Raw genomic sequence first — 16,653 nt, 5'->3', positions numbered from 1 at the left:
AAACAAGGAGAAAAATCCATAAAATATTGTAGCAAGGTATAACCATAGTTTACTGCCCTGGAATTAAGTTTCCTGGTAGCTTTCCCACTTGACATATTGGAAAACCTGGAATTAAGTTTAGAAGGCCTCTAGATGGCCAGAATAAACAAGCCCATGCACTAAACACTATGCACATAAAAAAAACAATTGATCCCTTTCTCATAGCCAGCTTACTTTTACTTTGGTAGCTCATGCAGGTTTGATTATCTAGTTTCCAAATATTTATGTTTCAGAGCATTAATGAGGAGGTAGGGGGCAGATAGTAGAAGTAGGCCTTACTGAGAAGAAGCCATTTAATATAAAAGCAAATATTATACATTTCAAGGCTGTTTCCTAGCCTAAGACATTAATTGGTTTTCATAATCAATTCATGACTGTGAGTCCTCAAGAAGGGGTTAAATTATGTTTAATTTTGTGTTCTACTTAAAACAGGGAAGCTTAGAATACATTTTATATAGTTTCCATCCAAAATAGTAAAAATAATTAATGTACTAAATAATCTCAGAATTACTTTGAAAACTTGGCTATTCAAAAATGGTTCTAGGTAATTGAGATTTTCACTTTGGTACTATTATTAGCACCAAAAGTGCTAGAAAACACAATGAAGGTAAATTGCAGGGCTCAGCATGGCTTGGAGCTAAACATACTCCTGACCTCTTCCTCACAAAAATGTACATCCCAGGTGTGTTTTTTTATAGAACACATTTCGGCTTTATAATACATAATTACTAAAACTGAGAATTCACTTTATATAAATTTCTTCTGTTATACCAAAGTTCTTTCCCATTTTACTGCCATCTTACTTAACAACTATTGAGACTCTTAATTACCTGAAGGATCTTCTACCATTCTTTCTTCCCAAGGCCTTTTTCTTGTTGAATATTGCCAGTTCATGCTGCCAAGATGAGCCCATAGAGCCTACTTCTTGTTCTCAAACATAGAAAATTTAGAAAATTTGACAGATCGATAGATATCAATAGGTAGCAAGGTAGATGGGTAGGAGGAAGGATAGATTGGCTCCATAAGACTAATTGGATACATAGACAGTGGAGAGCTAACAATACCTTGCTGAGTAGTAAACTACGTGGTTCTTGTCCAAAAAGATCATACTACAGTTTAGTTGAAGAGTCAATACAGTGAATGCTGAAACCGCTCGGAACGGTGCGCAGGTGTGTGTAACTAAAATTATGAGTTTTAGGTTACGGGAACCGAGAAGAGAGAGAAGGTGAAGTCATGAGAGGAGGCTTGCTGAATGAAATGTGAATAAATACATGAGAGGGACTGAAGGGACGTATGATTGGATAAACACGGTAGAGCCTGATTATGGAAGACACAGAATATTAGATGAGAGGACTTAGATTTTTAATCTCACAGATAATGAGAGCTTGTAGGTTCTTGAGTAGAGAAGTGGTATAATAGTTGAAATTCAGATACGTACACCATCAATTTTATATTGCAGACTTTCTTCCTTTCACCTCTCTCTGGGAGGGAAGGAGGAGGTAAATTTGGGAAGTAAGAAGGGATATGAAAAGGGAAAGGTGGGTGTTTATCTTATCCACTGAGGTACTTGGCACATAACACTTGTGGTGGTAGGGGCATAGAATCTTTAAAAAAATCTGTTGACGAACTATGGGCCCTCTTTCCAGAAAAATGCAGATGCATTTAAAAATCTCCATATCATTTCAGGTAATATACAGACTCAGACTGTATGTTTAGGATCCCTGTGTTAAACTAAGCTCTTTTGGGATACAGTTGTGTCTTCCATCTCTGTATCCCTCACATTTGTTGAATAAAGGGATAACTTTATACCAGCTTCTTTCTCTGTGCTCTGTGGCTCTTCATATTATAGTAAGAACCATGTATTGTTGAGCTCCTACCCTGTATCAGGTACTCCACCAGGTCCTTTGTTCACTATGTCTCCTGCCTCTTATGAGAGAAAGTTTATTTAGAAATTCACAGAGGTAGAAGTGAGCCGTAGAGGTATCTTAGAACTTCTTTTTAAAGCAGATATTTTTATCCCTGTTTTATAGGTGAATACATTGATGCCAAGGTCTCAAAGCAGATGGAACAAAGATTTGGACTTACTTATTAAATTGCTTTTTATGTGTTTAAATATCTGCTCAAAACTCATCAGTGGTAGAGACCTTCTTTCAATCAGTTTCTATTTCCAGGGTCTGGAACAGTGTCTGGCACATAAGACATTTTCAGTCAGTTTGGTTTAAAGGATGTATATGAGTGAATGAATATATACAAAACTATCCTTTTTTTCTTAATTTATTATAGAGAGATAAAAGTTCTGATTTTTTTTCTTAAAGATTATAAAAATCTTCTAGGGCAGGAGTTTTATGTTTTACTTTTTTGGTGTATTCAGTAAGTCATAGGTTTGGCACAGGGTGAGCCCTCAGTAAATGTTTGTTCATTTAACTGATAATATATTGAAATGCTTTGGAAAAATGCAGCATTATTCAAATATAAACTGATGAGATTAATGAGTACTTCTCTGTCATAGGAACGGTCCTGATAGAGCTTACTATTTAGACAGTATGTTTGGGTCTAAAATGTCTTGATTTAGGAAGACTATCGGTATTTTTTTATTCAAAAGTATAGATAGTAATTGATTCATCTTTATGTTGTAATTATGCATTAGTTTATATGTTCTAAATACACTTAAATATTTTTTTATTGTAGGTCGTCTAAAACTCCTTTTAGAATAGATTATTTTGGCTTTTTCTTTTCAGTAATAGAAATTTACCTAACTAGAGAAATGCAGTGATTTTAGATTTATGGTGATTTTTTAAGAAACTGAAATAAGAGGGAGTGTAAAATACCTCATACATTTTCAGAAACTATATTTGGGGCATAACTGAAACAAGTCATCTACTAGGTTTATGAAGAATCTTAGATTCTGCTACTTGGCCTGACTTTCAGTTCTAGTGTAGATTCTCTTTATGAAGGCTGATTTGGGATTATAAGACATACTATTTGTATGTACTTTCATACCATAATCTTCTCTGACCCTCATCAAGTAGGTAGATATGGATAAAGCAGGTAGAGTATTTCCATTTTAGACCTAAGTTGCCTAAAACTAGATTTCCCAGGAATTGCTTTGTTTTCTAACTCTGTCACAATTGGGTTACTTTAGGGCTTAAAGTTTAAACTAGTGTCAAAAAATGCCAAATTCATCAGGACAACGCCTGAATGTTAAATTGTTGGACATTATCTCTGATCACATTAAATTATATGGTACATGTTTCATTTTTGTTTAGGTAAATATGCTGAAGATATATTTGGAGAATTATTCAATGAAGCACATAGTTTTTCCTTCAGAGTTAACTCATTACAAGAACGTGTGGACCGTTTATCTGTTAGTGTCACACAGCTTGACCCTAAAGAAGAAGAATGTAAGTTTATTCATATTATATTTTCTTTCACATGTATTTTAGGTTAGGTGAGATGTGTGAAATATTTAAGAACAGTATTAAACATGAATTTATTACAAGTCTTTTCTACCCATGACCTTTGATATACATGTTGTAGTGAATTATCTATAAATGCTGTTAGCATGACTTTTCTGGCTTTTCTTTTCTACTTATTTTTTCTTTTTGACCTCTTCTTTTTGTATATTAAATAACTCTTACATTTTTGACATAAAGATAATGTTAGCCAGATTTTTCCTCCATTCTCTATCTTTTCTCCTTACAATTTATTTGTATACTCTTGTCTTAGAAATAAAAATTATTTTAAAATTACTTGAAATTCTCTGTAAATTGAAATTGATTCTAGAAGAATGTAATTCCTTTTAATATGCTTTTTGTATGTGCATATGTTAAATTGCTAAAATCTGATCTAGTTATTTGAATGTTTCTTCCCACTTTAAGTGATTTTTAAAAAACCAAAAACAAATTGCCTATATGTAGGACAAAAATGTTCTACACTAAGTATTAAACCAGGGATATCAGGTAAAAAAACAAAATAAATGAACAACAAAAATCCACATTACAGGCTAAACTAATATTAGAAACAGTAGTAAAACAGAATTTCATGCCTTCATAGAATACATTGAATGCTCATGTTTCTCAAACTCCTTTCTGTTTTTTGTGTGTTTTTTTTAAAGAAAAATGAAACTATTACGGATGTAATTTTCATTTACCCTAGAGTTATTTAGTGTGAATTTCTTATAACCCTTCAAAATATATTTTTTTGTTGAATAACATTTTTAGTATAAATGCAAGTTACATAAGGGATATAAACTTGAACAATAAGTATATTAAAGAATATCACTGGAAAAAAGCAAAAAGTAGACTGTAATGATAGATGTCTTAGTGATTGAACCAACATCTTTTGATGTAACCTAATTTAATGGCTAAATAAGGAGAGGCAAATACTATGTTAAGTTTCTATTGCTCACAAAGAAATAAACTCATAGGTCTGGCTGTGGGAAAAAACCAAATAGCACCTTTTTCTAAAAACAGTTTTATTGAGATATATTTCATACACTCTACAATTAGCCCATCTAAAATTAAATTGTACAGTTCAGTGGATTTTAGCATATTCAGAGTTATGCAACTATCACCACAAATCAATTTTAGAACATTGTATCATTCCATAAAGAAGCCCTAGACCCATTAGTAGTCACTCTTCATCTCTCCTGCCCCCCAGCCTCTAGCAATCACTAATCTGCTTTTTGTCTGTATGGATTTGCCTGTTCTGGACATTTCATATGAGTGGAATCATACAATATGAGGTCTTTTGTGACTGGCTTCTTTCACTTAGCATAATATTCTCAATATTGGTTCAGATTATAGAATGTATTTGCATTTCCCTGATGACTAACAATGTTAAGCATCTTTTCATAGCTTATAAGCTATTTAGAGATAAGTCACTCAGCAGGACGTGGTAGAGCTTGTATTTAAAACTAGGGTTAATTGATTTATCAGCAATTTGTGTATCATTTTTGGAGAAATGTCTACTCAGATCCTTTTACCATTTTTAAATTGGCTTATTTTTCTTTTTATTGTTGTTGTAAGAATTCTATATATATTGTGGATCCAAGTACCTTGTCAGATAATATGATATGCAAATATTTCTCCTGTTCTGTGCGTTGTTTTTCTTGGTATCCTCTGAAGCATATACATGTATATTAGTCATACTTCTTGAAATTCTTGAAATAAAATTATTGATAGTAGTGAAAAAACATTTTATGGCCGTTCTTTAAGTATATCATTTACATCCAAAATTTCTTTTTTAAATAACTTAAACGTTTATTATGCTATCTAATAATACAGAGATACACAGGTAGTTCTTATATTAATGGTCATTAAAATTAACATTTAGTTTTAAAATACTGTTAAATCTTAACAGATACAGTATCTCAGTGCTCCTATTAAAATTGAAAACGAAAATACAGGTACCAATAAATAACTTAAGATGTGTTTAAGTGTTTTAAAAAAAATTCTAGTGTGCCCTGGCTGGGTTTCTCAGTTGGTTGGAGCATCTTTCAGTACACCAAAAAAAAAGGTGGTGGTTCAATTTCCAGTTGGGGCGCATATGGGAGACAGTTGAACAATGTTTCTCCCCCTCCCTCTCCCCCCCTCCCCGCCCTTCCTCTCTCTCTAAAATCAGTGGATATATATCCTATGGTGAGGATTAAGAAAATCCCTAGCGTGCTAACAGCTATCAGGATTTTTTGTAGTTCCTTTAAGTTTTGTGGAGCTGTGGGTTTGAATCGAGAATGTAAAAGCTGAACTACTTAATTTGAAATTATTTTGGGGATGTTGGATGAATTTTCAAAGTTATTTAACCTAGATTTTTTAAGTCAGAGTTGAAACAAGATAACATTATGAATACAATACTAAATTATAGAGTGTAATATCAATATACTTTTTTAAATTGCCATTTAATAATGGTGAGAACTACCAATATAATTTAGAAAATATGTAAAAAAATGAGTTTTAAACAAAGACCTGTGCAATTATATTTAATTCAGTTATGTTTATAAGCATATTGTGCTAATTTACTGTATTCTGTAGTACTATTTAAATAATATTAAATGTCATTATTGGCAACTGGAAGTGGCTTTGTCACAGTGGTCTGTTAACAAATAAGACATAAATGAGAGGAGTTGAAGATAAAAAAAGTACTTATTACTTACATGGTCTTTACATCCTTTTAAACAACGTTTTGGGAAAAGGAACACTAGGTTCTATCTGCTTACTTAAAGTTAGTAAGTGGGGTGAGAGAGTGGCAAGAATTGATCCATTTTGATTATAGGAAGCAGAGGCTACTTCTGACAGGAACCGAAGGAGCAGCACGTGGTATTGTGGAAAAGGATCAACCTCCAGGGCAGACAGATTTGAGTTTTCTGTTCTGACTTTACTGATTATTAACCATTTTGCCTTAGGCCAGTTATATAATATGTTCTAGCCTTGGTTTTCTTATGTTTAAAAATATAATAATAATTTCTATCTCATTGAATTGTAAAGATTAAAAATTAATGAAAGCATCTAGCATATACATTATGTACTCATTAAATATCTCATACTACTTTTTTAGTGATAGCGAGAAAAAAAACTATTTCTTTGATTTTTATTTTGGTGTTTCTAAGTGTGTTTCAAGTGTGCAGCAGTGGAATTGCTGGGAATGCAGTGATGGCGTGGCCATTGCATAGGCGGTCACATGCTTCACCTATTTCATAGATCCAAACGGTCATGTTGAGTGAATTTTACTTGTGAGGATGATAGAGATACTATTTTAGGGAGAAAAATAATTTAAGAATTGTTATGATTGTTTAGTACTGACCTTGCTATGGTATAAAGCATTTATCTGTATATTTAAAGCCATACTAAATATGTAAAATAATCACCTAATTTTTTAATATCAAGAAGTCAGTCTAAGAGTTGAGAATGTAGTATTTTGGTACATTTCTTAATATGCTGCATAGTCCAAAAGAAAATGAGATAGAGCGTCCTAGTTACTTGATATACTAATGTGCAAAACAATCTGTTTTTAAGAGCTTATAGCTAAGTAGAGAGCCTTATGGTACAAGATTAAAGTGGAATAGACAGTAATATAGGTTTCCCAGTACTTGAAAATATTTTCTTTACTGTAAAGTTTATTTTAACTTTATAGTATATGTATAATATATATAGTCAATATAGCATAGAGGTCAAAGTGTATTTAGCCCAGACTGCTACTGATAATTAAGTAATTCCTTCAGTGTTATTGGTATAAGCTAAGTAAAACTAATAAAGGGTGATGGCAAAACAGGCTCTAGAAAAAAAGGAAGAAGAGAATGTATGTTGAGGGGCTAAATAAGGAGAGGGGATGGCAAATGGAGAAGAAAAAAAGGTGTATTTGTTGGGAAATTCAGAAATGCTTCAGGTGTCATTAGAGCCTTCTGATCCTTAGAAATCAAAAGTTATATTAAAACCCATCCGACGGGGAAAATTAGGCACAAAATGATATGGGATATAATGATAGAGCATTTAAAATGTGGTTCCTGATTCATAAGTCACTGCAGTCACAACCTCTTGAGCCATGCTGACTTTTAAACAAATATAGTGTGTGAATTTATTATGTTAAATCATCTTAGTAAAATAAGCAAAATACATTGTTGGTTTTTGTTTTAGTGTCTTTGCAAGATATAACAATGAGAAAAGCTTTCCGAAGTTCTACAATTCAAGATCAGCAGCTTTTCGACCGCAAGACTTTGCCTATTCCGTTACAGGAGACATACGATGTTTGTGAACAGCCTCCACCTCTCAATATACTCACTCCTTATAGGTCAGTAGGCTAAGAAATAAGAAGGCTGGTTATTTATCGCAGGCTTCAGGTTCACATAGGTAGCCAGTCTACCTTTAACTGCTAAATCCCCACATTCTTTATTTTACTGGGCTCCTGCCCGATACAGAGAACCCTTATAATCTATCACTTTTAGAAAACATTTGCTTTACTCACTGATTTCCCCTAGTTCTGGCATACAAAAGACAAGACTAATTCATGGGAGTTGTTTTTACAAGTATTAATAAGAAAAGCCAGTGGCAAACTTAGTACTATGAAGGGCCAAGGAATTATTGCCTTTTTAATTTAATTTCTAATTAGATGGAAAATAAAAAATAAAGAGCTCAAAATTCTACCACACTAAAAAATAAATATTATTTTTGCTTGTCCCATCTACTCTTGATCTATATGCATTAAATTTACATAATGAGTATGTAGTATTTGTTTTTAAAATGTATTTTACCATTTAGAATAAAATCTGGAATTATTCAGCCTCTTTTTGGAGTCTTTTCACATGATTTGCTGAAGAGGTAATTTAAGATGCATAACACATCCTGAATAAAATGTTATTCAGGTGCTTATTTGAAACTATTTGTCAGTATGTGAGGCATTTGGATGTAAATAACTGTGTTACTACAAGAATGACTGTTAGGTGATGTTTTTTAGGTTTGGTAAGATAATATAAGTAAATGAGAGTATTGGCAAAAACCCTGTTTAATTTCTCTATTCTAACTGATATTATTGTCCTTTCGGGCTTTTATCTTTGGCAGACACATTTCTGATTATTGGAATTTCTCTAAGGACTTTTAGAAAACTTGGTATTCACCAGAAATTACGGATGAAAATTGTCCAGCTGTACTTAATTATTAACACCAACTCTGAAAAATATCCAGTTTTCCATTTTTCTTAGTTTCCTCTCTGACTTGTGAGAAGTGTTCTATTGGTGCAGTAGTCTAATTTTTTTTGCGCTATTTTTACACATGCTATATTTTATTAATGTAAGAGAAAAAACTTTTCAGTAAAACTATTTATATTCTGATACCTAAGTCTTACTAATACATATTTTAATTGATATTTTATATTTCAGAGATGATGGTAAAGAAGGTTTGAAGTTTTATACCAATCCTTCATATTTCTTTGATCTATGGAAAGAAAAAATGTTGCAAGATACAGAGGATAAGAGGAAGGAAAAGAGGAAGCAGAAGGTATTACAAGAGATTCAAAATATTGAAGTTAGTTTTCTCGTATTTGTGTTTTATTGCATATATGGAACTTTATTAGTCCTGTACAGTTTTATTTTATTGGGTCCAAATAATTAACTGAAGTCTTTATAATCATGCAGAAAGATCATGGTCTAATCTGAGCAGATTAGATTTTTATCATTGGATTATTATACATAGATGTGATTATATTATTGTAATATGATGATGTGATAAGTGCCATAACAGAGGTATGCACAAAAAAAGCACTTGATTTAAACAGGGGACAGGGTTGGTAAACGCTTCCAACAAAGTTTGTAATGTATCTTGAACAACAAATAGGAATTAAGTGGGCCAGGGAAGAGAAGGGCATTGTAGTAAGAAGGAACAAAGGAATATTGTGCAAATATTGGTAAAGGAGATTAAGCTAATATTTTTAATCATAGAGCATATCCTAAATGTTTTGAAAAGGTAATCATATTCTCAGTAAATTCTTGTCATCTGCCTGCTATGTTGTCATTTTCCATTTTCTGATAAAATTAACTTGGATTTACTTTATTCCTTGTTAATGATAACTAGAAATACAGAAAGGAGGAAGCAGTGTTGAATTTAGGTAGAATTACGAAGCAAGCAAAGTCTGTCTTCATCACCCCTCTGTTTCTCCTATAGCTCTCTCTACTTTCCCCTCCACCCCTGGTTCTCTGTAATGCATTCCTGTTACTCTCTTCTTCAATAGGCAACACCCCAGTGTTCTGGCTAGAGTTTGCAAACTGGTGACCGGCAGCCCAGATTACACCTGCAAGCAATGTTTTGTTTGACAACCACAGTGGTTTTAAAATTTTTGACCTGAAATGTCTTAAATAGACATGCCTGTGTAGTTTACTGCCTTCCCCATCTTATACCTTACTTTCTTCATTTCTGTATGTTATTTTCTTGGCCCCTTTGGACATTTGACTTTGTTGTACCTACTCTAGAGGTTTCTATGCTTTCTCTCACAATTTAAATCACTTCCTGTTTTATTTTTCAAAAACTCTGTTTTCTGTTGAGTGACACAGTTATAATAGGTTAATTGGATAACTGGATTTTTTCTAATGTATTAGCTGGCCAGTTGGTGAATTCCCAGATAACATAACCTTAGTAAATTTTCAGGTTTTGGTTAGAGGTAGACAGTGCCATTAATGGTAGAAATTTCACTCATTATAGCAAAAACGAATAGATGTTATAGCAGAATTGGTGAATCATTTTTCATCTGAAAGGGCTTTCTGACCTCAAATTTTATTACTTAGGCATACTGTTTTTATCTGGTACATCAATTCCAATTAGAGGTTAAAGAAACATGAGGAGAAACTGGATTACAAGCAAACTAGCTAAGGTTTAACTCTGAATGTACAAATGAACTGTCTCTGTATTACTTTTACTATATTATGATGACATTGTCTTTTTTAATATTGATGTTAGAATTTTATTTTGATTGTTATAACCTCTTTTTAAAAACTTAGCACTTAGCATTTGGCTTTGTTTCAATACATCTGTTATAGCAGAAAAATCTAGATCGTCCTCATGAACCAGAAAAAGTGCCAAGAGCACCTCATGACAGGCGGAGAGAATGGCAGAAGCTGGCCCAAGGTCCAGAGCTGGCTGAAGATGATGCTAATCTCTTACATAAGCATATTGAAGTTGCTAATGGCCCAGCCTCTCATTTTGAAACAAGGTTTCTTTTCTTTTGTTTGTTTTTTAACAAAATTAATGACAAAATACTGGCTTTCTTTCTAATATCTATACTTATAAGTATTAGGTCCTGAACTGTTGAACTGGCAGACCCTACTATAAGCATAGAGATGGTTTTGAAACCCTGACCACTGTGAGCCTACTGAAGTCTGATCTTGGGCAGATTGTTTTCATACTGTGGTTTTAGTTTTGCCATTTTTAGAAAAAGGTGGTTGAGGAGATGATCTTCAGGGTTGTTTTAGCCTTTGAATGAAGTCTCAACTTCCTCTCAATATTTCAGGCAGACTCTGCTAGAATATTTTTTGAACTATTATTGACTCACTATATATATAAAATAGGAGTTGAAAAAGGGTTATATTTTGTTCCTTTTTCTTTCTGACTTCCTTTCTGTGCCATATCTCTCACTCAGACTTATCAAGACTTTACGACAAAATTACTCATCCCCTTTTGCAAAAATATAGACTAGGTCCTTCTCCTTTCTCCATGGTTAGGGGCCCTATATAAGTAACACTCGACACTAAGAAACATACTAGCAGCTTTCTGTGAAGAAATTTCTTTTTGTATAGTTGATTGATTATATAGATATTATTATATATATATTATACTTATTGATTTTTTAATGGAAAAGAGCTTAAGGTTTTCTTTTGAATAATACATGTAAATTATTGGGCCATAAGTATGAAATATTTTGGCCTATTTTAGGAGTAATATACATGTAAGACACTGTTTATGTGCATTACTGAAAGAATTGAGATTTAAAAAAAATTAATCTTTAGGCAAACATTTATTTCTACTATTGTTAAATAATTGAGGTATTTAGCTGACCCAGCAGTATACATACAATATTCCTAGCTTGCTTTGTGTACATTTTTAAAATCCAACTTTGTCCCCAGCATATTTACAATTAGTAAATATTTTTGTCTTCATATGCTCAGGGTATCTAAAATTTTTCTTAAATCTGATCTTAAGTCACATGTTGCTTTGTTACTCAACATCCTATCTGCTGAGTACCCTAATGCCTTTGAAAACACCAAAAAGACAAAAATGATGTAGTTAATCATGTCTGGTGCTAGTATCAGGGAGGCCCTTTTTCCTTGGGTATAAGGCATTTGGAAGTCATTTGGGTTTAAGAGAGCAACAAGATATCCTGGTGATAGAAAATTCTAGGTTTTATATTCTAACTTTTCGTCATTGGCATCTTATTGTAAAGAAAAAAGTGAAATAGAGGCAGATAGCTTTGAATACAATTTACTAAAAGTTATTTTCTTGTTTATAAGATTATATGTGTAATACTTTTTATCCTTGTAAAGTGAGTTAGTATTATATTATAGAATTATAAAATAACGAGGTCATCATAATGAACCTGAATCAGCAAGGAAAATTTGCATTGTGAATAGCATTTTTTGTTTTAAAAGCAGGATGAATGTAATGAATTTCTAGAAGAAGTTTCTTAAAGGTGGTTAAAATATTGGCATTCAAAGGATAAACTTTATCTCATGTAAAACACTTTTCTTCAGCAATAATTCAAGTAAAATATACTGAGATTGTGTCTTTTTTTTAGACCTCAGACATATGTGGACCATATGGATGGATCTTACTCACTTTCTGCCTTGCCATTTAGTCAGATGAGTGAGCTTCTGACTAGAGCTGAGGAAAGGGTCTTAGTCAGACCACATGAACCGCCTCCACCTCCACCAATGCATGGAGCAGGAGATACCAAACCCATACCCACCTGTATCAGGTATGCTGGGCATATGTTTGTGTCACAACTACTCAACTCTGCCATTGTTGCGTGAAAGCAGCGGTGGACTGTATACATAAATATATGAATATGTTTGTGTTTCAACAAAACTTTATTTGCAAAAACAGGGAGTAGGGCAGATTTGGCCTGTAGGAAGTGACTTTCCAGCCTCTGATAAGAGCTGATGCATTCTCTTGGGAAAATACAACTAATGAGAATGTACTTTAGAGATTAAAGTGCATTTTATTTCATTATAGCTTTGTTATTAAGCACAAGATGTGCAGTATAGTGGGTCCTTGAATACCGCCATCTTATTCAACGTTGTTTGATGTTGATTAAATGCTATAGGAACTTAACTTTTGTTTACATTAGCCTGTGGTAAAATTGGTTTCGTTACACGTCCTTTCACTTAAAGTCATTGCACCTATTGACAGTGATAAGAGAGGACTTACTGTATATTAATACAAATTAAAAATTATGTAATGTGTTAAGGGAGTAAAAAATGGGAACCAAAGATGTGATTATTAATGTTAATTTGATATTAGGGGCAATAGTCTAAGAATTTGAGAAAGAATAGGCAATTGCTCAGAGTATTTTCAGTAAAGCTATTTTGAAGTTTAATTTTGTCCATTGTTATCCAAATTATAAATTTTTAAAGAGAAAGAGAGATCAGCTTTATAATTTTCAGTTAAAAAAAAATCAGCCTTCTGTCACTGGCTCATTTGATGTTTCATCCTCAGGAAGGAAGAGGCCATAAATTTCCTTTTGTGGTTTATAATTAGTTGTCACTGATTTAACTGAAATGACATATGATGAGTCTTAATAGTTTTAATATAAATACAGCATTTTACTGGCCACAGGTATTGCTACAAATATTGTAGCATAGTAAATATTGAGTCATTACAAAGACTCATATCACAGTGTAAAACTGAACATTTTACTTACCAAAGTAAGTGTAAAATACTTGAGTGGATATGAAAGTTGCAAGAGAGGATGGGACCATTTAGAATTGTACAAACCAAAGTCCCACCTATTAATTTTTTTGTTGGTGTACTTTTAATTCTCCTTTCATTCTAAATACTGCTGAAAAATTTTTCATTTCTGTAGGAACATATTAATACATCTACCTTGATATAATTATTGAGCATCGTGTATATTTTATGTGGTTAACTTTTTCTCTTTTAATAACTTGCTAGGATCTCTTTATCATTTCAGTTCTGCTACAGGTTTGATAGAAAATCGCCCTCAGTCGCCAGCTACAGGCAGGACACCTGTGTTTGTGAGCCCCACCCCCCCACCTCCTCCGCCACCTCTTCCATCTGCCTTGTCAACTTCTTCATTAAGAGCTTCAATGACTTCAACTCCTCCCCCGCCAGTACCTCCCCCACCTCCACCTCCAGCCACTGCTTTGCAAGCCCCGGCAGTACCACCTCCTCCAGCTCCTCTTCAGATCGCCCCCGGAGTTCTTCACCCAGCTCCTCCTCCAATTGCACCTCCTCTCGTACAGCCCTCGCCACCGGTAGCTAGAGCTGCCCCAGTATGTGAGACTGTACCCGTTCACCCACTCCCACAAGGGGAAGTCCAGGGGCTGCCTCCGCCCCCCCCACCGCCTCCCTTGCCTCCCCCCGGCATTCGGCCATCGTCACCTGTCACAGTTGCAGCTCTTGCTCATCCCCCCTCTGGGCTCCATCCAGCTCCAGCTGCCGCCCCAGGTCCCCATGTTCCATTAATGCCTCCATCTCCTCCATCACAAGTTGTATCTGCTTCTGAGCCAAAGCGTCATCCATCAACCCTACCTGTAATCAGTGACGCCAGGAGTGTACTTCTGGAAGCAATACGAAAAGGTAATCTTCTCAGGGTCATTAAAAGCATTGTTATTGTACCATTAGAAACTTTCTAAGTATTTGAACAATAATGCTTTACTCGTTTATAAAATTTTAAATTATGTTTTTGCACAAATGATCTTTAGAAAGTAAAGCTGTGTTCAACTTATATTTTAAGTCATTTTCAAGAAAATATATCACATTTAATCATTTTCATATTCAGTAGGGATTCTTAAAATGTATATTGAATGAATGAGAAATTAGAAGTATCAGACTTGAACATTAAAGAAAATTAGTTAAAACCCTTTATATTATGTTTAATATGTATATTAACTCCTTAAAAAACTGTATTTCCTTCAGCGTTAAAGCTATGTGACACTTTAAAGGATTAAGTTTTCTCCCTCCATAATACAAAAAAGACCTGACATATTCATACACTTATTCTGCCAACATCCAAAGCACCTACTATATACCAGGGGCCAGTGCCTTTTCCTCAAGTGCCAGGGAGAATAAAGCCTTAGAAAATATAGTCAACAATGTTTATTTTATGTGACCCCAGAGTTAAGGAAGTAAAGTATCATCTGATTAACTTTTTAGGATTTGATGAGCAGGGAGGCTCAGTAAATTATGATGGTTTAATACATTGTAGATATCCACTGGGATGTCTGGTAAGTTCCACCAACTAATATCACAGGTAACATAATGAAGAAATGTTTCTCTAAATATGATTCTTTTAAGATCTTTTTAATAGATACTGCTTTTTATTTTTCTATTAGTGTTTCTCATGTGTATTTGATTTTATTTCAGAAAGATTAATAATATCTGGTATTTAGTATTTTGGTTTACAATGAATGGTTTTGATTTACTATATTAGGTATTCAGCTACGGAAAGTAGAAGAGCAGCGTGAACAGGAAGCTAAACATGAACGCATTGAAAATGATGTCGCCACCATCCTGTCCCGCCGTATTGCTGTGGAATATAGTGATTCAGAAGATGATTCAGAATTTGATGAAGTAGATTGGTTGGAGTAAGAAAAACGCTTTGATAAATATTACAAAACTGAATGCAAATGTCCTTTGTGGTGCTTGTTCTTTGAAAATGTTTGGTCATTCCAGTGTTTTGCTTTCTTTTCCTTAAGATAAATAACCCTTTTTCCTCCATAATTTTTGATTTCTAAGAAAAATATTAGCATACATTTCAACTAAATGTTTTACAGTGGCTTATCTTTTTTATTTTTCCCTGAAAAGACATAATTTGGTCAAATAAACCACTAAGTATTAAGCATGGACAGCTGTTAGAGTAGCAGATTCAGTTTTTTGATATATCTTAATTGTGCACTTTGTGAATTTTAATTTAAGGAAAGCAACTGAGATTGAAATCTTGAGGGCAGCTGTATCTATTAATGAGCCTTATTCCATTTCTTGATGTTTTAAAAGAAGAAACACTGACTTGATTATATGAATACACTCAGAAAGTACATTTAGCTTGTAGTATTGAATTCTCTTAAAGGAATGCTTGAATTTTTTAAAAATATTGTTTTATTGTTTTTAAATACTTGCCTTATTTGAATGTTTAGCAGTACCCCTTCCCACTTATATATTGTGTGGTACAATTTTGCCTGCCTGTAAGAGTTTAAAAGATTTCCATGTGAAATACTCTGACATAAACATACATGTAACTTACATAACTGTTAAGAATAACAGTCTGATTTAATAAATGGTTCATTTTAAAGGTTCATGGGTGTTGCTCTTTGAATAAAACTATTTCTGAAAGTTTATAAAATAATATAAAGTAGTCCTTTAATACTTAGAGAGTCAATGGGGATTTAAAAATCCACTTCTGGCCCTGGCTGGGTGGCCGAGTTGGTTGGAGCCTCATCCTACACACCAAAAGGTTCCGGGTTCGATTCCTGGTCGGGCGCACGCCTAGGTTGTGGGTTTGATCTTGATCAGGATGCAACGGTAGGCCACTAATCGATGTTTCTCTCTTTCCCCCCTTCCTCTCTCTTTAAAAGTCAATAAAAAACATCTTTGGATGACAACTTTTAAAAATCCACGTATGATATGTAATTTCCTAATTGTACAGGTTCATATTGTCTAGTGTTTAGGTAACTTTTATATCATTTTTTCCCTAGGTCACAAAAATCAGTATTTTTCAACTCCTTATGCTCTTAAATTAAAATTTAACTTACTGATTTCATCACACCTTTACTTCAGTTTAATATCATTTTTGAAATTATATTTTGCAATAATAAAATGAGTTGTTAATGTTTATACAGTCTAGATTCAGAGGTAGAGGGAAGCAGCATTAATATTAGATTATTTACTGTGAAGAAAAGACTAA

General features: G+C 33.5%; 1 protein-coding gene across 4 annotated transcripts in view; it reads left to right on the top strand.

Annotated features, from left to right (window-relative positions):
* The window catches only part of WASF1 (WASP family member 1), a 36,524-nt gene extending 20,479 nt beyond the window's left edge, over positions 1-16,045 (top strand). Inside the window, exons 3-9 of one of the 4 annotated variants that reach the window (XM_087817549.1) lie at positions 3,306-3,440; positions 7,668-7,821; positions 8,906-9,023; positions 10,559-10,728; positions 12,307-12,486; positions 13,702-14,330; positions 15,184-16,045. In XM_087817549.1, coding sequence (XP_087673675.1) covers positions 3,306-3,440; positions 7,668-7,821; positions 8,906-9,023; positions 10,559-10,728; positions 12,307-12,486; positions 13,702-14,330; positions 15,184-15,341 — 1,544 coding nt within the window. In that variant the 3' untranslated portion in view covers positions 15,342-16,045. Of the gene's footprint in view, positions 1-3,305; positions 3,441-7,667; positions 7,822-8,905; positions 9,051-10,555; positions 10,729-12,306; positions 12,487-13,701; positions 14,331-15,183 lie in introns of all 4 variants that reach the window. The other 3 variants (XM_016217521.2, XM_087817548.1, XM_016217520.2) reach the window with 3 other exon arrangements.
* Positions 16,046-16,653: the final 608 nt, after the last annotated feature.

The sequence above is a fragment of the Miniopterus natalensis genome, chromosome 5 (assembly GCF_054644295.1).
Source record: "Miniopterus natalensis isolate mMinNat1 chromosome 5, mMinNat1.hap1, whole genome shotgun sequence".
Taxonomy (NCBI): domain Eukaryota; kingdom Metazoa; phylum Chordata; class Mammalia; order Chiroptera; family Miniopteridae; genus Miniopterus; species Miniopterus natalensis.
Note: the sequence above shows the minus strand (reverse complement) of the source record. Positions and strands in the feature narration are given on the sequence as shown.